The sequence below is a fragment of the Hipposideros armiger genome, unplaced genomic scaffold, assembly GCF_001890085.2.
Source record: "Hipposideros armiger isolate ML-2016 unplaced genomic scaffold, ASM189008v1 scaffold_89, whole genome shotgun sequence".
Taxonomy (NCBI): Eukaryota; Metazoa; Chordata; class Mammalia; order Chiroptera; family Hipposideridae; genus Hipposideros; species Hipposideros armiger.
In genome coordinates, this window is record NW_017731439.1 from 2137567 (window position 1) to 2162770 (window position 25204).

Here is a 25204-nt window from a genome sequence, read left to right on the forward strand (position 1 = left end):
CTGGAGTCCCCTGCTGCAGTGGGTTGCCATGGGCTACCGTATGTAGCCAGCAGCCAGCGTGAGTGGCCAGCAGCCGCAGTGAGCGGCCGTCCAGAAGGCGGCGACTGATCTGCCTCGCCCACAAAGAGTGCAATGATGGTGCCAACTTGGGCCAGTGAAGCAATGTCCTCCACAACGAGACTGAAGACCAAAACGACAGCAACTTGTCTGTTTCCCTTCCCCCAATTCCCCAGTGCTGCTCCCATCCCCTTAATTCCCCAATAAAAACCTTTAAAAAAAAAAGGGTTCAGGAAATTTTATAATGTTCCAAAAAAACCGCCGTCACTTCTGTCAACCTTGCCGAGTGGAAATGTATGACTAGGTAAGCAGATAACAAGGCTTTGTTATCTGTAAAGCATTTTCTCTATTCTCACAGCTAGCAACAGACTGAGGGTTCTTTCTAGACTTCTGGGATGAATTCCAGGTTCCAAGCCAGTGAAGTGGAGCCCTGGGCGGTCTTTCCCTCACACCATACCAACTTATCCAGAAGAAGAAGTGTGATACGAAAATACTGTCATTAGTAGTAACGAAAATATCTTATAGTACCTTACAGAGCTGACCTGAAAAAAGCTCGTCAGCTCTTGCTAGGTTTAAGCTTGAAAGATGACGAGCATGTTTTCTTTTTTCCATTTCAGACAAAATATCCTCTTATTTCTAATAAGAAAAAGTTCGTCTATACATTTGCCAACCAGACAGAACAAAGCCACAATTCTAAGTTCTCAGGAGAGTTCATACCAACGCGTTGTCTGCTTTTCCACCTTCTAGGGTCACTTCCAAGTTAGAAAGTGCTGCTTCTACTTCATCGACCTCAGACTCATTTGTAAAATCCTGTATTTCAGCAGACGATGACAGTTTGCTAATGTGATACTAGAAAGAAACAGAGGTTTTAGAAATGTTATAAGCACAAATAAATCCATTAGCTAGTTCTTCTGTTTTTGGAGGCAACTCCCCTGTAATACCAAACATCACCTGGAAGGAGATCTGCCTCTTATGTAGGGAAATGACATTTTAATCTGAATCATTCTGAGATTTACGGTTAGTTGTGCTTGAACTCAGTCCTTCTCCATTAGTGGTTGAGCTTGTAGTAGGGAAGAGATAAGAGTTGCAAGGCGAATGCTTTACATAAGATGTACATGTGGGGGAGTCATGAGAAGCATTTAAAATTGGAATTTACTCTCCTCATTTCCAGTGCTTTTGTCAAAGAAAAAAACAGTAGGAAGAAAATGAAACTTGAAGCAGAACAAACTTGCTTTGTCTCCTTCCAGAGAACAGGTACTGGAGTTCTCATACCTGCAGGGCTGCGAAGATCAACATTTCTTCCTCTGTGCAGTCAATTTCTTCTAAGACAATGGCCCACCTGGCTTGTTCATAGAGCTGGTTTATTCGAACAGCATCGTACTAGAGAAAAAAACAGGTGTGTGTGTGTGTGTGTGTGTGTGTGTGTGTGTGTGTGTGTGTACTTGGGGGTATATTTATATTCTGAATACAAAAATTAAAGAATGACTGAGGCCCCCCTTCCTTGTTAATCAGACACAATAAACTTCAGTTAAGGTAACTGAAGGAAACACCCCTCTACTTTTTACCGCCTCAGCTCTTTTTACTTCTAAATTTAGAACTTTCTCGAAATATTTTCCAGAGTTTTTCCAAGGGGCCAAACTGACCCATCTCAGATTGCACTATTTTGCCTCTCTTTTATCACACTTGTAATGGTAGGAAAAAAAGGTAGTAAAAATGGTTTATGTGCTAAAGTGGTATAAAGGAGAAGGGATTCCCAGGCTGCTCTGCAAACTCAGGGCAATCCTAGTCAGCATCTGATAGGGATTATCAAGTGCAACTTTATATAAACTGATTTTCAAGTTAAGCTGGAAGAGACAATATTCAAATATTTGAAACAGAACAATGTTGGGGAGACACTTGTCCTCCCAGACATTGAAACATATTATAAAGCTGCAGTTACTAACATGGTGTGGTATTGATATACTGATAGACAAAATGTCAATAACACAGTATCTAGAAATCGACTTACATATGTATATAAATGTAATATAAAATAAAAATGGCATTTTATATCAGCAGGGGAACAAAGAATTCAATACTATAAATAGTGTTAAAAATGCCTAGCTATTTGGAAAACAAAAATCCAAAATCAAAAGACAATCTTACATCACCCCCAAACTATAAATTATAGATAAACAGATCTGAATATACAAAAACACAATTAGACCCCACTTCACACTTACTACCATGGCTCTAATGTAAATGACAGATAATAACAAATGTTGGTTGAGGATGTGGAGAAATATAAAATGATGCAGCCTCTGTAGGAAACAATTTGGCAGTTCCTCAAAAAGTTAAACAAAAGACTATGATCCAGCAATTCTACTTGTAAGTATATACTAAAAAAAATGGAAGAGAGGGACTCAAACAGATACTTTACCCCAGTGTTCATAGCAGTATTATTCACAATAGCCAAAAGATAGAAACAATGCAAATGACCACCAACAGACAAATGAACAAACAAAATATAGTGTTCATATACAACAGAATATTATTCAGCCATAAAAAAGAATGAAATTCTGATATGTGCTACAACATAGATGAACCTTGAAGACATTATGCTAAGTGAAATAAGCCAGACACAAAAGGACAAATATTGTATGATTCTATTTACAGGAAGTTCCTAGAATAGGCAAATTCATAGAGACAGGAAGTAGAATAGAGGTTAGCAGTGGCTGGGGGAGGGGTTTATTTAAATGGGGAGCTATCGTTTAATGGGTACAGAGTTTCTGTATAGGATGATGAAAAGTTCTGGAAATGGATAGTGGTGATAGTTGCATACTATTGTAAATGACTAATTGCCATTGAATTGTGAACCTAAGAATAGTTAAAATGGCAGATGTTATGTTGTGCATATTTTACAACAACAACAACAACAACAAAAACAAAGAAAAAAAATCCCCAAATTTGTACCTGAATGTTCACAGCAGCATTATTCATAATAGCTAAAAAGTGGAAACAATCTAAATGTCCATCAACCGATGAATGGATAAATAAAATGTGGTATATACATACAATCAAATATTATCTGGCAAAAAAAAAGAAATGAAATACTAACACATGCTACAATATGGATGGACATTGAAAAGTGAAAGAAACTAGTCACAAAGTACTACATATTGTATAACTCCATTTAGATGAAATGCCCAGGGTAGGCAAATCCATAGAGACAGAAAGTAGATTGATGGTTGCCTTGGGTTGAGGGGGTGGTGTTGGAGGGAAATGGGGAGTGGCTCCTAATGGGTTTCTTATTGGGATGATGAAAATGTTCTGAAATTAGACAGTGGGGATAGTTGCATAAGTCTGTGAATATACTAAAAACCATTCACTTGTACATATTCAATGAGTGAAATGTATGGCACGTGAATTATATCTCAAGGAACTGTTATAGAAAATCTAATCATAACAACCAAAACTACTGGAAGGAAACATGAAAGAAAACTTTTTGTAATCTTTGAATGTGGAAAGCTTTTCTAAGCAAGACAGAAAGCCTAAAAATTATGATGCATCAGACTGACTTGACAACTGAAAGTTAAACATTTTTAATGGTGAAAAATGGCCTAAGGAAGACTTTTATAAGACCAAACACAGGTTGTAAAATATTTGCAATAAATATAGAAGGCAACACCCATTATATACAAAGTGCTCCTAAAAATCAATATGGAAAATACAAATAATTCAATAGAAAATGGGGCAAATATATAAATAGGCAACTTATAGAAGAAACCAAAATGACCATATAAACATTGGAAAAGATGCACAACCTCACTAATAATCAGAGAATTCAAGTTAAAGAAAGAGATGACAGTGTCTATTTTCCTATCAGATTTACCCACATTATAAGGATTGATAATGTCTGGTGTTGGCATGGATGTAATGCAATTGGTACTTTCACATATGAGGTTAGTAGGGAGGCAACTGGGTGGTATCTTTTCATGTCTTTTTGCCTTTTGATTGGCATGTCTATGGTTACTATTCTAAAGAAACGCAAGCACTCCTCAAAGATACTGGTATAAGAATATGCACCACATTTTTTGAAAGAGCAAAAATTGCACGGAACCCAGGGTTCTGATGAACTATGATTTAGCCTTTCCTTTGATTATTTCATAGTGGTTAAAAAAAAGCGAGTCAGACATATGCGTATATTGTGAAGTACAAAGATGCAAGCTACAAGACAAACACATGATCCCATTTATGTAGGGGGAAAAAGATCCTGAAAATCTGTTCACAAATTTTATAACTGTGAAAAAATCTGCAAGTATTGTTATTTATCAAGCTGTTAACTGTGTCTGCCTCTTGGGAGAAAGGTCTTGGTAAAGGACTATTTTCCATTTTTACTCTAAATATTTCCTTTGTATGTTTGATTAAAACAATTTTTTAAAATTGTGATAAAATACATATAAAATTTACCATGTTAACCATTTTTAAGTGTGCAGTTCAGTGGCATTCTACAGAACTCTGTATCTGTTAAACAATAACTCCTATGTTTGCTTTTCTTTTCTTTTTTTGTTTGACACTGGGTATACATTTTACTATATCCTTAAAAAAAATGTTGAAGAAAATATGAAGGAGGAATAGAAAGACAGGATTCCTAAACAGATTTGTCATAGGTTGATTAGCATTAGCTTATTGTTTCCTTTTGCATGAACCTATGCATACTAAGAAAAAAATGTGACAGGGAACGAAAAACCTGAAGTAAGCCCAAACCAGCAAATAGTGTTGCTATCAGATTAAGTGGGCAATAGGACCTGTTGCACAGGCAGCCTCCTTCTGAGCATGTCTACAGCTGCTGGGAGAGAGACACAATGCAAATCCAAGAGTGTGGTGTCCCGGAGGCCAGAAGAATAAGAAACTTAAGAAAGTCTCTCTTTGTTTTGCGAATGTGGCCAGGTGTCGTGGAACACCTCAGGAGTTAGCCCCAGAATCCTCCCCAAACAAACCAAAACACCACACACATGAGAACATTCACAGCAGCACTATTCAAAATAGCCCCAAACCGGAAACAAGCCAATGTCCCTCATTCGGAGACTGGAGAAACAAAATGTGGTCCACCCACAGTGGGACACCACGCAGCAAGTACAAAGGAGTGCACTACTGCTACACGCAACAACACAGATGAACCTCAAAAACATTATGCCGAGTAAAAGAATCTAGACACAAGATTACATACTGTATGATTCCATCTACGTGAAATTTCTAGAAAAGGCCCAACTTGAGACAGAAAGCAGACCAGTGGTGGGGCGGGCTGTGGCAGGGGCAGGGGCAGGGGCAGGGACTGACCATAATGGGTATGAGGAAAATTTTGGGGGTGATGCAAGTGTTTTAAAACTGGATTGTGGTGATGGTTGCACAACTATATAAATGTACTGCAAATCATTACATTGTACAATTACAGTGGGTGAATTTATCATGTAAATTATACTGCAATCCAAAGACATGACAACTAAAAAATCACACACACAATGCACACCAAAAAAACCAAGCAACCTCCCCCCACCAAATAAAACCAATCCTTGCTTTAATTCACAGTTGAAAGACAAAATCTAAATGTTACGTGTAGCTGTTGAAATTTGAATTGAGCTAACTGTTCTATCATCTATCTATCTATGTATCCATGTATCTATGTATCTATCATCTAGCCATCCAACCACACACTCATACATCATTTATCCATCCGTGCATCCATCCATCTGTCTCTGCCAATCAGACAAAGTGCTATAATCCTAATACTGTAGGAATTTTAGCGAGAGTAAGTTAAGTCACCAAATAAAGCTTTTCTCTTAAATGCAGTCACTAATGACTTAAAAATAAAAACTTCCACACCTAGGGCTGGCCAGGTGGCGTGTTGATTAGGAGTTGGCTTGGGACGCCAGCTCTGAGCAGCAGGGCCCCGGTTCGGATCCCACATGGGCCAGTGATGCTGCGCCCTCTACAGCTAAGATGGTGAACAACAGCTTGACCTGGAGCTGGGCTGCTGTGAGTCACCAGTGAAGCAACGTCCTCCACAACTAGACTGAAGAACAAAAGGACAGCAACTTGTCTGTTCCCCTTCCCCGATTCCCCAACGCTGTTCCTCTTCCCAAATTCCCCAATAAAATCTTTAAACCAAACCAAAACAAAACAACTTCCACACCTAAACATACTTAACTCCCTACAACCCCAGGCAAATAAAACCATTCTTTGAAAGACTACTGGTTAAACAAACGTTACTTACATTTGCACATTGACATTAGGAGAAGGACAGGCTCTAGAACAAGATGCCCTAACTACATTCAGGATAAGCCCTGGTGCATCCTAAGGAACACTGGCTTTCTCTGTTGCATCCACTAGAACTCTGGATTCCTTCTTTGGAGGCGTGTTCACACTCCTACAGAGGCCCTGGGACATCACAAGGTCCTGGGTCTCCCACACGTCAGTCATTAACAGGCCTCCTAACAGGTCTTTTTCTCTTAGAGAACTTTGCAGTGGTTTCAGCGACTTAGAAGCAAAGTTTTCTCTTGGCTACTCCTGCCCTCTTTTTGGTCCTAGACTTCCTTTGTCTCCCGGCTAAGTGAAAATAGAAACCCCAGCTTAGAAGCACATGGCTTCTACCACCTCCACTTCCTGTTTGTCTCCATCTGGTCAATTCAGTCACTCCAGACCAACAATACAAACAAATAACAAGGCCTCCCTCTCATAGTTCTCTTGCTCTCAAGGGGCTATTATTTATATCTAATCACAGCTCCCTATTAGCTGAATAGCAGGTTTCAGTGTTCTTTTATTAAAACTGATGTGCCTTTTCTCTACTGAACATTTAAAAAATACCATGAACTACTGGAGTTATAAATGTTTTTAATTCACATTTTGAATGCATTTAAATGGAGGCAAAAGAGTATATAACGAAGGGATTTATTTTGAATGAATTCTGAAGGGATGAAAGGTTATATCATATAATAAAAAGACTCCCTCCTTTCCTTGTTCCCCACAAATGGTTTTTTCTCTAAGAATTTTTTTGTACCTTGATCTTTTTTAGTCAATAATATACCCTGACTCTGTTCCACATCAAAAGAAAGCTGAGTCATTCTTCTTAACACCACTGTACCATAATGTATTTATCTAGTTCCCCACTGATGGATGTTTAGGTGGTTTCCAATCTTTTCCTAAAACAAACAATGTAATAATAACTATTCTTGTGTATAGACATATATCAATTCACATATGTGAGTATAACTGTGTTATAAATACCAAAGGGTGGATTGGCTGGGTCAGAGCTATGCAGAATTGTAATTCTGATAGATATTGCCAAGTTGCCTTCCACGGAGGCAAGATTAATTTGTACTTTGACCTACAAGCTGTGTATGAGAGAACCTGTTTTTCCACACTCTTGCTAAGTATATGAAGCTTTTTTTTTTTTAAAGATTTATTGAGGAATTGGGGGCGGGGAACAGTGTTGGGGAATCAGGGAAGGAGGACAGACAAGTCGCTGTCCTTTTGTTCTTCAGTCTAATTGTGGAGGACGTTGCTTCACTGGCCCATGTTGGTATTGTGATCATTGCGCTCTTCCCGGGTGAGGCAGATTGGTTGCCGGCCACTGGACAGCCACTCATGGTGGCTCTTGGCAGCTCACACCAGCTGCCGGCAGCTCACGCCAGCTGCCAGCCACTCACAGTAGCTTTATGGCAGCCCACTGCAGCTCCCCTGTAGTCTACGATGTCTCTGGCGACTCACAGCAGCCCAGCTCCATGTTGCGCTGTTGTTCACCAACTTAGCTGTAGAGGGAGCAGCATCACTGGCCCTCATGTGGGATCTGAACTGGGGTCCCGCTGCTCAGAGCTGGCGTCCTAAGCCAACTCTTAACCAACGCACCACTTGGCCAGCCCTATATGAAGCTTTTTGATGTTTGCCAATACTAGGCTAAGAGCCACTGTAGTTTTCTATTAACTATGTGTTCACATCCTTTCTCATTAGTCTACTGGGTTGTTGGTCTTTTTATTACTGATCTGTAGGAGCTCCTTATATATTAGGGGAAATTAGCCTTTTGTTTGTAGTATGAGTTGTAAAGACTTTTTTACTTTATGTTTTTTTTTGTTTTTTTTTTGTTTTTTGCCAGGCATATAATTTTCATTTTGAAAAAGATTTTGGTTACTATAGTTCAATATAATTGCTTCATTTTGAAATCCTATGTATTAGGTTGTCGGAAAAGTCATGATGTATTTTTTCTGTTTTTCATTGCAAAAATGCATCATGACTTTTCCGAAAACCCAATATTTCATTTCATTAATTTGAAACCCTTATTCTAACATCTAGCAGTTTGGGGTTCTCAGCTGCTAGCTTAGTTCTTGGCACACAGCAATTGCTCAATAAATAAATGAATAAACAGTGGCACTGGTTTGAATAGATAAGATTGGGCCAAATAACTTACTTAGCAATTAGAAAATGCATGAGCATGTTTTACTTATGCCTTATCAGAAATAAATTTTAAGGCAGTTTATTAGCATAAATAGCATAAAACAAGATAGCTTAAATTGACTAAGAATTAAGTGAAGAAAGAGTAAAGTTGAGTCAGGAATAAGGCTTAAATAAATGAAATCACATACAAAAAAAAAGAAAAAAAAAGAAATGAAATCACAGAAAATGTATAAATTTGGTTCTAGCAGGCAATGCAAACAAGGAAAACCTGGACAGTTATATAATTCACAGTGTCTTTAAAAAATAAAAATTATTTAAAAGAAGCAGTATAGTAATTTCTCCTGAAGGTTTTATCAAAGAGCCAAAATTTGCTCTTTTGCTGTGATTTGCTGGAAGGTATGCACACGAGACACAAGCTAGGCCCACAGACATTAAGTTGGATCTAAACCAAAGACTGAGCAGGAGCTTCAAAGGGATGCCAGGGAGGAAGGCTTGTTTTTAAGACGACGACTGTTAGGAAAGCAGTGGGGGCTGAGATGGGCCTTTGAAGACCAGACTTAAAGTCAGGACCAAGGAGAAGACACAAGAGGCAGGAACATAGCTGTGGGTGAAAAAGGGTCTGCACAGAACAGGCGGGCTGAAGCCAGCCCCTCAAACAAGTGCCAAGCAGTAAATGGAAAAGAGCAACCATAAACACAAAAGTGGATGGGAACAACACAATGAACTTGCCCAGTGCACTCAGAGAACCAGTGACCCAGTTTATGTTTTTTTTCCATTTGGACATTTAACTGCCTACTCACAACTCTACCAAAAGCTGAATAAAGGGCAAGGGAGAGGCTGAAGTTCAGAGGACTTATTTCTCCACTCAGTTGTCCCGGTAAACCTCAGGTAGGAGATGTGCACTTAAAATGGGAGTTGGTGACCAGCTGGGTCTTTGTTTTTATAGATGACCCCTCTTTTTTTACTTTTTTCCCAGCATGCATTGGGGAGTCTGGTGTGTGCCATCATGGGGTCCTGGCTTGTTCATGAAAACCTGCTCTTGACCTGGGTCCTGACAACATTTTCTTTCCTAAGCACTAAGGACTCCCAGCTCCACGAGCTGCTCTCTGCATGTCCCTTCATTCCTGTGAATGGAGAGGGGCAGTGTGCCCCATGCTGGGCATGAAGACTCCTAGACAGTCCCGCTCACTCAGGGGCAAGCTGACCATGCTCGCTAGAACCCAGAAGATGAAAATCCAGAGACCAGCATACATTTATTGGTCTAACCCCGCAGAGCTAAGCAGAAAATTACACAAATGAATCCTAACTTTGATGACCACATGACTCAATATTACATTTCAATGAATTCACATTAAAAAAGAGAGAGAGAGAGAGAGAGAGAGAGAGAGAGAAAGAGAGAGAATAGACAAAGAGTATCTTACTTTGGGATTCAAGTCAAAGAAAGTGTAGTATTTAAATCGTAACAGCAGCTGCTCATCCTCCTGGATGCCTTGTTCCATAAGGGAACGCGAGGAATCTAGCCAACTAGAAAACAATAGGATGGGTTTTAAAAGGCAATTAATTTTATACATATGTATTAGAATATATGTTTATATTACATATGTTACCTATAACATGTTTATATTTATATTATACACATACGCATATCTTCTTGAACTAAGTCCGCGTACGTTAATATAACCAAAAAGCAGTAAGGAGGAGGACTTGATAATAACTTATACCTGCATTTTATCTTACAGTTTTCCCAGTGATTTTTATATACATATGTGGTTTTTTTTTTTTCACTGACACTTTAAAGTAAGTCAGTGAAGGATCCAGGGCAGTTTTTATAATAGTTCCTCAGTTTTACAGGTGATAAAACTGAGTCTCCGTGACATTAGTGATATGTTTACGGTCACGTGTCTTGTGGTGGCACCAGAATGAGAATCTACACTTGCTGACTGCCCTCACCGCCTCTCCTCTACGCTGGGTGGTCCGACCCAAAGCTGGCTCTATCTCGTTGTCTAGAACTTTCTGTAATGACAGCAATATTCTACATGGCCTTGTCCAATAGAGTAGCCGCTAGCCATCTGTGGCTACTGAGGTTTTAAATGTGGCTAGTGTCATATTTTAAATTTAATGAAATTCAAATTTAGATATAAATATCCACATGTGGCTAGTGGCTCCAGCACTGGATAGTATAGTTCCGGAGTTGAAAATAAAAACGGTAATGGTAAGGGCTGGAAGGGTAGAGACTAAGAGTTAACAACAAAACCAGGTGGGGATGAATGTCATCCAGCACCACTGAATGAAAATGGCTGGAACGTCTATGATATTAGCCCCCAAGATGCAATCTCCATCCTAAAGGACTTGGCAGTCCAGTGGGGGAGACCAGGCTTCATAATAAAGATACAAGGTGACATTGGAGCAAGCAAAGTATTAGAACAGAACTGCAGGGATGTTGACTGATTTTGAACGGTGACATCTGAGAAGACGAGAGTATGTGGCTGGGCCTTAAAGGACAAGTAGCGATGGACCCGTAGAGGAAGCAAGGAGGAGAGTCCTGGAGCAGAGCAACACCTGGAGGTGAAGTAGTGACGAAGAGTCAGTGAGCGCCATGGGGGTTGGGGTACCTGAGAGCACAGTAGGACAGAGAGACATCTGCTGGGGCAAGATATCAGAGGGAGTGGAAAGCTGTGAATAAGTTTGACTTTATTTGGTGAACAATGGGGAGCAGAAAGAAATGGTGGTTTGAGAAAGAGTCTGAGTGCCTTTTCTGACTGCACGTGAAGCAAAGTTGGACTTGCTCGTTAGGAAGCCTAAAGAGAGAAATGCTGTTATACTAGACAGTGTGGGACAGGTGGGCCACCTTGTCTCCCTGCTGACCCATGGGGACCAACCCACTTATCCACTGCTCTACATCGCATACAACACACTTTACACACCTATAGGGGCAAAAAACTAGTCTTCACATATGGTAAACCATTGAGTTACCCAAACACATAAATGTTGTCACACTTTAAATGCATTGACATGACCAAAGGCTGAATTTTTGTTGCCAAAATTGGCACTGACTTTGGCTAACAGTGTACGAGCCCCAGGCATGCTAACTTAAAAATACAGCTACTCCCTTTGCCATTTCCATGGCATCTCTGTTACTATGTCAACATCAGTTCACAGAGAAGCAAAAACCACATCCTTACCCTGTATTGAGCTTGGCTTTATCCATCAGAGACCGACACTGGTACATATCAGCCAGCGCCTCTGGGGACTGGGGTGGCTGGCTGAATGCCAGGATGCTGCAGTTTTGTTCAGCCAAAGGGCTGTCACTGAACCAAGTCATGGTGGATGATGCCGGCGTTCCATTGACAGGGTCATACGTGGGTGTCATGGTCTTACTGTATAAACCGGGACTGACTGCAAGGCAAGGAGGAACATGGACTCTGACACGGGATTCAGGGGGCAGGAACCTTCAGAAAAATAAGTACTCACACTGCTGATCCCACAATGGGTTTTGAATTTAAATGTTTGTACCATTGAAAAGAATCACATGAATCATGACTGGTGGGGAGGGACGTTATATACAGGTAAAGCTCTTGCCTGAATATTGAGCTCCTGAAAGCTTGGGAACTCATCCATTGTCAACGCTTCCCAAATCAACCTGACAAATGTTGGGGACTATCTCCTCAACAATTCAAAATTCTTCTGTTAGCAGTAAGTGTTGGCACTATTAGAGAACTGGAGATCTCACAGAATGCATGTACGTAATGTATTCTGGGCAAATCCTTTAAACAATAGCAGTACTTGCCAATAGTAATTAAAATTAAAATCACCTGGTTTTAATTTGCATAAGGAAAGTGTAAATAATCCCTTTTATTTTTTGCAATGGACCATGCAAGAAAACCCTCAAATGTGGCAAGCAAGCTAGAGATTTATTTATTTTCATATAAAAAGGAAAAGATGATGCCTTTCTAAAATTTTTACCTGTCCTCCTGTTAACACGCCCAATGCAAACTTTGAACTGAATTCAGACTTAGGAAAACAGAAGTATATTTGAGTGATTCAAATATCTCTTTCCCCCCTCAGGTTTATGGCCAGTTTTACTAAGGTTTTTTAAATTCATCAACATAATGATACATGCAACTAAAATAATGAGCTATACGCAGACCTGGTCAAAAAAATTCTGTTAGGAAACAGTCTCAGAGACATAGAGAAAAAATTGAGGGTTGCTAGATGGGAGGGGGGTGGGAATGGGGGAGAAGGTGAGGGGATTAAAAAGCATGATTGGTAACCACAAGATTGCCACAGGGATATGAAAGACAGTTTGGGGAATATAATCAATAATGTTGTAAAGATTTTGTAGGGTATCAGATAGACACTTGTCTTATTAGGGAGACCACTTCATGGGCAGTGTAGATGCCTGACCACTGCAGTGTACACCTGAAGCTGAATAATACTGAATGTCAACTATAATTTTATATATATATAAATATATATATAGTCACAGGATGTGGAGTACAGCATAGGGAATAGAGTCAGTGGAATTGTAACAGGTATATACGATGTCCGAGCGGTAGTAGATTGGGGGTTATCACTTTGTGAGGGGTGTAAATGTCTATTACATTCTTTTGCACACCTGAAACTAACTAAAAAAAAAAAATTCTGTTAGTTTTAAAATCAATTGGATATCCTTTCCTCTTACAGGAGTCCTGCAATTTTAGTCCTTCTTTGTTTCGGGGAGAGAGGAGATGGGAGGGAAGAAGAGGAAAGGCAGACCAGAGGGGAGGAAAGTTCTTGGGCTTTAAGAATTTAGGAAATTCTTTGACTCATGAATGAATTTAAACAACAGAACACCTGTCACAAATCTTACCTGGTGAGCCTGAAATTGTTGGAGAACTCTCCAGGTTCAAAATATCTTTAGTTGCAGGCTCCTTATTATTTTTGTCTTTCTTCTTCTTCTTTTTAAAATAGTCACCAGAAGGCTTTAACAAGGAAAGTTCTTCTGGTCTTCTAATATCTAATAAATAAATAGAAAAAGAAAGAAGAAAGTCAAAAAGTAAAAAAAAAAAATTCCTTCTAAGACTCAAAGTCACACTGGGCATTTGAAACCATTTCTCTGGAGAGTCCTAAGAAGTAAATGGAACTAAATTGCATTCATTTTTGAAGGAACAGAAGGGGAACTGAGACTTGCCAAATAGGGTAAATGTGGTTCAACTAATGGGGAAGATTCAGTCTAGTAAAATTTCTAGCTTGGTTTTTAATCATTGCGAAAATATTTCAAACAAGGGGCCAGCTGAGTGGCGCAGTTGGTTAAGAGTCCGAACTCTGAGCAACAGGGTGGTTGGTTCGATTCCCACATGGGCCAGTGAGCTGCCACTGAGCTCCCAACAGGCAGCAGGATGGCTCAGCTGGTGAGAGCACGTGCTCCTAACAACAAGGTTGCTGGTTCAACTCCCCCATGGGATGGTGGGCTACGCCCACCCGCAACTAAAATTGAACACAGCACACTGAGCTGAGCTGCCGTGAGCTGCTGATGGGCAGCCAGATGGCGACTGGACTTGGAGCTGAGCTAGCTGCGCCCTCCACAACTAAGATTGAAGGACAGCAACTTGGCTGTTCCCTTTCCCCAATTACCCAATAAAATCTTGAAAAAAAAAGAAGAAAATATTTCAAACAGATCCAAAGTAAAGGGAATAGTATAATGGCCCCTTCATGGGCTCATCGCCCAGTCTCAACCACTACCAGCATTTTACTGTTCTAGTGTCATCTATTCACTATCAATTTTTCCCTCCCTCCTTTCCTCCCTTGCTTCTATCTTTCCTCCTTTTCTTCTTCCCTCCCTCCCTCCCTGTCTTGCCTTATTTTTAAGTTTTTAAAACAACAACCAAGGACCCCACCTTTTTTCTTTATGGACCACAGGTCCTGAGAGCCTTTCTCTTACATGATGCCCAGTAGCTAATTTTATCCAGACATCATTGGCACCCTGCCTATCTTTTGTTGGCCCTCACCATTTCATTCGAGTTCCAGTGGCAGCTAGGACATGCATCTTGCTGCCGAGGGCTTGCTCTGGACGCCCGAGTTTACACTGCCCTGATACAGATGCAAGAGACCACACCAGTTCAGAGACTTAACATTCCCCAAGAGCGGCCCTCAATGACTGATGAGAGAGTATATTAACAACTCAGCTCCCTCACCCCTGTGGTGAGATAGCTCTGAGGCATGTCTACATTGTCTCCCAGAGGTTCCCAGTGTGACCTGATTGGTGACTCTCTCTTACTGGTGGCCTTCTCTTCCTAGGCTCACATCCCCACCCTCAAGGAGTGTTCCCTGGTATCACCTCACAAGTAAATAATTATTTGTACTTGAATTCTTATCTCAGGGCCTGCTTCTGGAGAATTCAAACTAAGAAGATAACCTCTATTTCTCTCCATTAATCAAATAAATTTATTGTTGCCGAACAGAACTCCTGGTAACCATTAACCACACTGAGCTGCTGTGATCCTAGTTAAAAGCCAAGGAATGTGAATGTTAGCGTCTTTGGGCAGATTTCCTGGAGGTAAATGCACTGATACCATATGTCCTCCCACTTTTCAATTCAAACTCTGTGTGGTGCTTCAGACTGAGACTGACCACTGAGCTCAATCCTCTCCCCAGTAACCAAGAATGTCTGATTGTCAGGTTGCAACACGCACTTGTGACCATTCCAAATGCATTATTTATACACAAAACCTGGAGATGAATTAAAATGTCCATTGGAAGCATTAGAAACAAAACAAAACAAACCAGCAACAACAAAAACCTATAATTCTAAGCCCAAGTTTTATCTTTCCTTTTCCTTGAGGGAAAAACTATCATATTGCTAAATTTGATTTAGCTTCAGTGGATTACATATAAAAAGTGATTATTAGAAATGCCAGGTTGAACCGTTTAGAACTATCATGAAGAGAAAATCTGGAAAACAAATATAAAAAGGTATAATCTGATAGTTCCTGTTTATTTCAAAACCTCAAGTTTTCGGTTCCAGCTCCAACGTGTGCTTCCAGTCCACTGTTGTGTGGAGTATATGATGTTATTTAATCATTCCCTTTGTTTTCAAATCCTTATTAGAATATTACTGAAATGCCCTGGTGCGTAGCATGTGCTCACCATGCATCAGGGGCACTATAGAGCTTATATTCTATAACGGAAGGTTCCATTCATTTGTCACTCAGCAGTTATTGAACAGCTAATGTGTGCCAGGCATCATACTGGGCATGCTCAAGAAATGGTCTTTGTCTTCACCCTATTTAATACCATACCAGCCTCCAAAGCCCACTACCGGCACTCTCAAGCCTACATATACTATTACACTTTCCCACCTTTCCCCACTATCTCCTTTTAGCATTTTATTTTAATTTTTTTACATTTATTATTTATTTTCTGTCTCTGTGTACTAGAATAAGCTCAAGGAGGGGAGGGATTTTTGGCTAATTTTATTACTAACATATCCCTAGCATTCACCGCAATGCTTGCCTAATCAATACATACTTGCTAAAAAAATGAGCGAGCATTTTATAGTTTAACAGAGAATATAGATCAAAATATATATATACAGAGGGTGCCAAAAATATGTATACACATTTTAAGAAAGGGAAAACCTATTAAAATTGTAATACTCAATATATACCGATAATAAAAGATGACTACAAGTCACATTCAACTTCTGCAATTACAAGAGGTGCTCAAAATGGTTACTATCAGCGTCCAGACACTTCTGATTACGCTGAACTACTGTTTGAGCAACATTGACCAAAGCCTCCACTTGTATACATTTTTTGGCCCATGTATATATATGTATATATATGGTTTTTACTATGTTCAAATGCCTTGGAACTAAAGACTAGACCTACACACGTTCAAAAATATAAAATAAGAAAACCTTCATAACACAGGGTTTGCTCCTATTATGGAAGTCCCACAAAGAAGAAATGGTTTGGGCAGTGTTGTCCCTAATGGCTGTTAAACTCATGGGACACCATCCCATAGGAATTAGTTTTCAGTCCATCATTAAGTGTACTTTTCTCCTTAAAATAAACTCCACAAAGGATTCTGGTGGGCAGAAGCTATTTACTGCAGCCTGTTAGTGAAGCAATTAGGTCATTGCAACACTATTATCTCAATGGTAATAATGATTTAATGGAGCTGTTTTTTGTTTGTCTTAAATAAAATGATTTTACTATGGCTCAGAGAAATGAATTTTTTTTTGAGGAAATCATAATGGGTTTGTCTCTTCTGTTTAACAAATCTCTTTTGAAATAGTTTTAAGCTTTGTGGAAATAAATCTGATTTATTTCAATAATGTTCCATTTGGTTTAATTCCACTTGAATGGCTCAAGTCCCCAGCACTGGGCTTGAAAATTGTAATAAGGGCAGTATTCTGTAAAGCTAACCACTCGAGAGAGGCAGAAAGCACACACTTTTTCCTGCCCTCCTTTGCTACCGGTCCAAAAGGCACAGGGGCCGCTGCAGGGTACTCACTCAAGGTTTTGCAGATGTCACTGACAGCTTTAAAAACCACCGCTGAGAAGCTGACTCGTAATCTCACAGTCTTCATGTTGGGCAGGCGGAGCTGAAGCAGTTTATGCTGAGGGGTAAAGAGAAGCTTTGCATCTGCCTGGACTCCACATTTGTCCAGAGTCCAGTGTGTTTTCAGAAGCCAGCAATGCTTCTGCTCCCACCAAAGGGCAAAGTCTGACCAGTCTTGGGCTATGTCTGCAAACATTGAAAACACAATGAAGTAAAATGAGAGGGAACACCCCAGTCAATTCCTTTGTGTGCAGAAACGGAAACAAACAACTGCTCTTCAGCACCCCATCCCCTTTTACAACCCAAGGCTCAACAATCCTTGGCTTCTCTTCAAAGTCTCTAAGGTGGGGCAGGTAAAAAACAGACTGAACCTTACCATCATTGATATTTAAATACTGTGGAAAGAAAAGAAACATTTATACGTTTTGTTCCTGATAAAATGCTCAAGTTCTCATCCTTAAATCCGTTAGTGCCATAGTCTTTTCTGGAAGGCCAGTAGCATTTGGCTTTGTTTAATCAAGATTATTTCTCTATTAGAATGTATCCTTACACCACTGGGTCGCGTGGGAATATCACTAGCTCCCCCCAATCGGAGTCCGCATAGAAGTACTGTAAAGCTGACATTTCACTCTTCTAACTCTTTTAACAGTACCGCCTTAATTACCAGTTTCCCAAGTGTCTACACTGAAAGCAGGGCTGTTTTCTCTCAGTGTTAGCACCAACATGGGAACTTCCCCCTCCTTCAAAGTTGGCACCAAAATTGAATTTTCTCCCTTTGTCAATGTTGGAGTCAATAGTCAATTTTTTATTTTGCTAAATTAAGAGCTACCAGTAGTTTTAATTATTAGGCTGGTCCAAATGTAATTGCAGTTTTTGCATTGTTGAAATTTGCCTTTGATATTGGAATACATTCTTAAATACATGTGGTTATGCTATACATAATTTTAATACGCATTTCTCGCTTTATGTTTTTTTTTGCTAATGCCTTATTACTTGTTTAGTTTGTATGTATTTTAGACTATGGAGATGAAGTTAGACAAAAAGCAAATTCAAGCTATTTTCTTTTTCTTTCTTTCTTTTTTAAAGTTTGTAGCAGAGGATAGTTTTATTAGAGCAGAAAGTTACAGCTCTTGAAACAAGAGGGGGTCCCCGACTGAGATGCCCCTCAAGCTATTTTCTTATGTGAGTTCAAAATGGGTCGTAAAGCATTGGAGACAATTCGCAACATCAACAATGCATTTGGCCCAGGAACTGCTAACAAATGGACAGTGCAGTGGTGGTTCAAAAAGTTTTGCAAAGGAGACGAGAGCCTTGAAGATGAGGAACATCATCTTGGTGGCCATTGGAAGTTCACAACGACCAATTAAGAGCAATCATCGCAGCTGATCCTCTTACAACTACATGAGAAGTTGCCGAAGAACTCGTGGATCATTCTATGGTCATTTGGCATTTGAAGCCAATTGGAAAGGTGAAAAAGCTTGGTAAGTGGGTGCCTCATGAGCTGACCACAAATCAGAAAAATCGTCGTTTTGAAGTGTCATCTTCTCTTATTCTACGCAAAAACAACAAACCATTTCTCGATCAGATTGTGACATGGGATGAAAAGTGGATTTTATACAACCTGCGATGACCAGCTCAGTGGTTGGACCCAAAAGAAGCTCCAAAGCACTTCCCAAAGCCAAATTTGCACCATAAAAAGGTCACAGTCACTGTTTGGTGGTCTGCTGCCTGTCTGATCCACTATAGCTTTTTGAATCCTGGTGAAACCATTACATCTAAGAAGTACGCTCAGCAAATCAATGAGATGCACCAAAAACTGCAGCGCCTGCAGCTGGCATTGGTCAATAGAAAGGCCCCAATTCTTCTCCATGACAACACCTGACCGCATGTCGCACAATCAACGCTTCAAAAGTTGAATGAATTGGTTTACAAAGTTTTGCCTCATCCGTCATATTCACCTGACCTCTCGCCAACCAACTACCACTTCTTCAAGCATCTCGACAACTTTTTGCAGGGAAAACACTTCCACAACCATCAGGATAAAGAAAATGCTTTCCAAGAGTTTGTCGAATCCCGAAGCATGGGTTTTTATGCTACAGGAATAAACAAACTTATTTCTCGTTGGCAAAAATGTGTTGATTGTAATGGTTCCTATTTTGATTAATAAAGATGTGTTTGAGCCTAGTTATAATGATTTAAAATTCACTGTCCGAAATCGCAATTACCTTTGCACCAGCCTAATACTGAAAATAATGGTTTATCTCTCTTTCCCTCTCTTTTTAAATTAGAAAACCTTTTTTTACAATACTGTTAGTAGAAGTATAAATGCTATAACTATTTTGGAAAGGCTTATTGTTCAGCAATTCCTCGCTGAACTATATGCCTATGCGTATGTATACTCACCAAAAGGCATGTACTATACCAGCCTTATCTGTAGTAGCCCCTGAATGGAGACAACTCAAATGTTATGGATAAATCTCACAGACATATGTTGAGTGAAAGAAAGCAGATAAGAGTATATCCTGTATAATTCCACTTTCATACAGTTCCAAAACAAGTAAAATTATTCCTAAGGTGTTAGAATTCCGAGCAGTGGTTACCCTTGGTGGGGAAGCAACTAGGAGGGGTTGGTTGTGGGACTTGTGTGGGGGAACAGGCAATGTTCTATTTCTTGATCTGGGTGATGGTACATTGAATTGAAAATTCATTGAATTGTACACTGATGATAAGTGTAGTTTTCTGTCTGTATATTATACTTCAATGAAGACTTATTTCAAAAAAGTTTTACCCCATTAGTGTAAATGAAAAGCCAACATCCATGGCCTTAGAAGGTAAAAAAATATATAAAGAAACTAGAATGTTATTAAACTCTAGTTTGATCGTTTTGACTCCTGATGGGAAGTCTCTGACCTTGAAGACTTCTCTTTCTGTGTAAACAGGGAGACTAGCAAATGGTGAATAAGTGTTAAAAGACACATCAGCATCAAGCTGACTTTTTCACTGAGCAGTCAAGTGTTAACAGGGAATCCACACAGTAGCCTAACACCCTAGAAATGGTCTAAAGTCAACCTAGGTGTCATCAGTGGAATGGGCCCCATACTTATGGAAATACGCCATTCTACCTACTGAGGAGCTTTTGTTTGTCACCAGACTCAAGTTTTTACAAGGGTGGTCAGGTTCAGTTGGAAGCCGTTGCAGGGCCCCCTGATTCTCTTCCTCCTGGAAGGAGGGGGCTTGCTCTCTGGGCCATTACTAGAAGGATGATCAGAAAATCTTAGATGATCAGACAACCTAGATCAGCCATTGCATGGTGATGAAACAGAGGGTTTCAAATATAGAGAAACCATAAAGAAACAGTAACTTACTGATCTTTTCTACCAACTTGAGCATCAGTCCCCCAATATGCAGGTCTCCGGACACTCTCAGTGGGACTTCTTTCTGCCCTTCACTTGGATGGTCAACTAGGATCACGAGAGCCCAAGAAGCAGATGCAAAGTCGCTGGATGAGAGCATTGTGACAAATGCAGGTGTCTGCTGCATAAAAAGGCACACATAGATCAGAATATGAGGACGCTGGAGCTTGCCAGCAAACCCTGCAGAGCAAAACATATGTTTTTAAAAATTTTAATTATAGCCTCCTCTTGAAAAAAGTCTGCAGTGTTCCCAGTACCCCAGATATTAAATTCAGCATCTTAAAGACAAAAAGTCTTATGGAAATGGTCTCAAGCTTTCTAAATTTACATGCTTTATCTTTCTACTCCCCACAAGACCACTTGGCTATTTATTTTCTGTGCCAGCCCAATGCATTAATCTTCATTTTCCTTCTCTACTGACTCTTCTTGACTTTCTCTGAACTATTCTAGCAATAGGCAACAAATCATGGCAATCCTTCATGATATCTGTTAAAAAACCCCACCTTTATTGAAGTATAATTTGCATAAATAAAACAAACAGGTTTTGCATTTTGTTGTATGCAAATTATACTTTGATAATGTTGATTTTAAAAAAGGACATCATTAAAATCTTTCTCTAATATATACATACATAGGTACTATATTTCTTCTATAAGTTTTAATGACATCTCCTGGTATGAAAATTCAAAAAATGAAAATATAGCAAAATAGTTTCTATTTCAGTTACATAATATGTAGTTTTACCTTATAATGCATATAAAGATACAGGCCATTAATAATTATTATCACATATTTGATTTACTTGAGGTATCATTTTATATCATATAAAAGTTGATAAGTAAGTGCATCAATTAAGTTTTGGGACACACCTTTGGCAAAGATTGAAAACAGGAGTGTCAGATCTACAAAGCCCACTTTTCAAAGCGTAGACGGGGTGAGAACTTCAGACCCACAGCTTTTCTCTCCTTGGAGGAATTAAAATAAAAGAAGCTAAGCAGTGTCAAAATGGGAATGTTTCAGAGGCGGGTAATAGAAACACTGTAATCCAAAACTGGCAGAACTTACAATGTCAGCTCTCTTACTTTCAAACAGAAAGCAAACGACACTACCGTCTCCTAACTATTTTAAGATGTAAAATAAAAATCAGTGATTTAAGTGATAACAGATCTTTTTCTCTTTACTAGGTAAAGACAGCTTATGAGAAATTCGTGTTTTCATTAAGATCTATTTTTAAGAAACAGCAGTGCACACACATTCCTAAGAAAGGGCTGATCTAACAAAGTGCACACACGTTCCCTGCAGGTATGACTGACATGCAGGTTATATTCAGGTCTCAGTGGAGGTGGTGGAGGCCCTGCATTCATAACAAGCTTCAATGCTGGTCTGTGGTTCACGTTTTGAGTATAAAATTAGCTCCAGGGCTCAGTTCTTCCCTTCCAACTACCCAAATCAAGATTAAGCCGGGGAGTATGGTGACATCTGAGAAACACTATTTTTAATAATAAGCAATAATTAAACTACCCGGATCATACCAATTTTGGGTTCATTTGAAACTGTTTACGTGTATAAGTCAGCCTCAGAGAATCTCAAAATACACAAAATAGATAAACATTGCAAATTTGAACTGGCATAGGACATATTTTACTTGTTTGAATCAGTTCAGAAGTAGCTCCTTATTTTGTGACCAGACGACCGCAGTGAAGTCATGCTTATACCTTGCAGTGCACATAGGCTCACATGGAGACCTCATGTACCGACAGTGCCATGCATGGATTACATTGGACCTAACTGCTGGCCTCACTGTCATCATCAGCCTCAGCTATCATTTATAATGTGCTTACTGGGTGATGTATTCTGCGTTAACTACTATCCTTGTGTTAGCTCCATCCTCTCTGCAATTCCATATAGACATGAGGAAACTCAGGCTCAGAGAGGCTAGGCAAATTATTGGAAGTCACACAGCAAGTTAGATGGTGGAGCCCAGACAGAAATCCAGGTCTTTTTAAGTATGAACTCTTAACCACCACACTGGAACACATCATTTATAATGTTGCAATGCCAATATGAAAGAAAACTATTAAAATCACATGAGCTAAATGTTGAGTAGCCTTCACTAAGCATTTCTACTAACATAATCTTTCCCAGTGAGGAGGCAATAAATATACTACTTCAAAGTCAAACTCATAACATGGAAGCGAACTGTTGGACTGTAAGATCTTTACAATTTTTAAAATGCTATGATTTGAGGTTTAGTTATTTAAACTATTTTGTACATAAAATAATCGGTCTTTTAAGGTTATTTCATGAGCAATCAGGCATAAGATCGTTTCTTTTCCTAACACAGGCAATCACTTCTCATTTAGGCAACAGATGGTGATTCCCTTAACCAGGAAATCCAGGCTAAAATTAGACAATCTGGTTTCCCCACATTCCTCTCCTATCTTTCTGTGTCTTCATTTTGGAGTGAACTTCTCATCTGCAGCAAGCTGTTACTTGCTGAGGAGAGCAGCAAACTTCAACCCGGAAAGCTCCTCATAGACACCAGAACAAGAAGTAAAGGGCACCAGCAGACCTGCCTTCCCTGGGTGAAGCCCAGCTGCTCATTTGAAAGTGCAAGAAAGAAAGTCAGAAAGCGAGACTGAGAGGCAGGCAGGCATTAAAAAAGAAAGGAAGGAAGGTACTTAGGTAGGTAGAAAGACAGAAAGATGGATGGATGGATGTGAAAAATAGCCTCAGATGCTATTGGATCAGAGAGTGCATGTGTATGAAGGTCTGCTTTTTTGCCACCTTTGAAGGGTCCGGGGGCACGGGGAGTATGGGGGGGAGGGTGGAAACCTGCCCCTTATCCCCATGAAGGTAGCACCCCGCGCGGCTGGACACGTTTATTTTGCGCGGCGAGATGCGCAGAGTCGGAGAGGGTGGTGGCACGCCGAGGACGTAATTTTTTAAAAATTCAACAGCCATTTAAGTGCAAAGGGCTGCAGGAAGGAAGTGGACAGGGGTCTCCGGAATCAGCGGTGCCCAGCACAGCCTCCCTTCCTCGCCGGGCTTCCACCCCCCAGCCCTAGCCCCATAGCACCCACCTCCTTTCCTGGAGCCTGTGGTGTGTAGTTTAGCAGACCCGCACATGGGGGCCTGCGCCCTTAGAGACTAGAGACTGGGGCAGAGGTTACCCAGGCCGAGTCGGGGGCGAGCGCTGGGGGCGCACGGTGGCAGCAGCAGCGGCGACTCCTGCGGGCTGCGGCAGGCGAGGGCTACGCGCCCAAGCCCGGGACAGGCTTACACCCGACCTCCCACCGAGGCCTGGCGCCCGCCTCCAGCCCACGAGGTGTGCCTGGTCCCCGCCCAGTGCGGAGGGGGCGCGCAGGCACAGGCCGAGGCCAGCAGGCTGCACCACGAGCGAGGGCACGCCCAGCCCCGGGCCTGCTGGGTCTCGTTCGCAGGAGAGAAGGTGCGCTCACCAGCCTCTATTTTTTTTTTTTAATTTCACAAAGTATTTATTTATTTGGTTTTTTTCAGGTGTACAAAACAATGTAATAGTTAGACATTTATACCTTTCACAAAGTGATAACCCTCCTCCCCCAATCTACTACCCCTCCGACTTCAAGTGTGGCTTTACTACTCCAATGACTAGCCCTTATGCTGTACTCCACATCCTGTGACTTTATATATATATATATAAAATTATAGTTGACAGTATTATTCACCTTCTTCCACCTGTAGCCCCTGGTGGAAGCGCTAGTATGCATCCAGAGGGGGGTGGGGAACCTGGCCCCCCCCACCCCCCACCTCCCCTTCTTGCAACCTCTCATCACCACTACCCCCAGCCCCTTAGACCACCTCTGGTTTTCTCGGCTCCTCGGGGCCTGCTGGGGGAAGAACGCAAGTGGTTCAAGTCCTGCCAATTTCCCTGCCCTCCAGGTACACCCATCACTTACACCCCAGGGCGTGTTCCAAGCCCGGAGACTCCCGGCTCCAGGTTAGAACAACCGCCTCCTCTTAAAAGAGCCTGGGGGACCTGTGATCGCCAGGTGAAATAAACAAAAGCGGTTCATTTCTGAGTAAAAGGGTGAGAAGCCCAAAGTAAGCACAGCGGAAGACCCTGGGGCAACACATGGGCACGCCCCATGCGGAAGTCTGGTATGGCTCACCTCAGATTCACCACCTAGCCCCACAGCTCAAAACTTCCTGTTGGATTCTCTTCCAAAGAGAGCCGGAAAGGTGGGTGACTTTGGGCAATTTACACAACCGCTCCAGGCCTCCTTCCTTCATATTACACATATTTGTTGAGTGTTTATTATGCACCAGTCCTTGAGCTGAGCTCAGATGATGCACCGGATATAAAACAGACATGGAAATTATAATTTTCTCATTAAATGGGTAGAGGGATGGAATAACCGCCACCACTGCAAGGCAGCGCGGAGGAATTTCATGCAGCATAGAACAGGCTTTAGAGATTTACATCAAGTACATAAAGCTTGCGATAACTTAAATACAAATTTAAAATGTTATGAAATTTAGAATAGGAACCCTTGTTTTTTGTTTGAGCGTTACCATATTCAGCCATTATTATGGTTTTGAAAGTATTTTTAAGGGTCAGTTGAACAATTGCCAGGAAATAATGGAATTTTATAATTAAAACAAAATAATTAAAATCCTGAAATTCAATTTCCTAATTTGGCAGAGTTTTATCAACTATGGGAATGGGATCAACTGTCATATGGGCCTACTTCCATACCCCCCCAACACCGACTGAACAAACA

The 25204-nt window shown here is 40.6% G+C and overlaps 1 protein-coding gene across 5 annotated transcripts in view; it reads right to left on the reverse strand.

The window, feature by feature from the left end:
• FERMT1 (FERM domain containing kindlin 1) overlaps window positions 1-23706 on the reverse strand; it is a 38691-nt gene extending 14985 nt beyond the window's left edge. For 2 of the 5 annotated variants that reach the window (XM_019644565.1, XM_019644563.1), the window contains exons 1-8: window positions 23525-23706; window positions 20394-20562; window positions 16981-17214; window positions 13334-13480; window positions 11667-11880; window positions 9906-10008; window positions 1330-1437; window positions 775-906 (exon numbers count right to left, since the gene is read on the reverse strand). In XM_019644565.1, the coding sequence (XP_019500110.1) occupies window positions 775-906; window positions 1330-1437; window positions 9906-10008; window positions 11667-11880; window positions 13334-13480; window positions 16981-17214; window positions 20394-20541 (1086 nt within the window). In that variant the 5' untranslated portion in view covers window positions 20542-20562; window positions 23525-23706. The remainder of the gene's footprint in view (window positions 1-774; window positions 907-1329; window positions 1438-9905; window positions 10009-11666; window positions 11881-13333; window positions 13481-16980; window positions 17215-20393; window positions 20563-23524) is intronic. The other 3 variants (XM_019644564.1, XM_019644567.1, XM_019644566.1) reach the window with 3 other exon arrangements.
• Between the last annotated feature and the right edge of the window lie 1498 nt (window positions 23707-25204).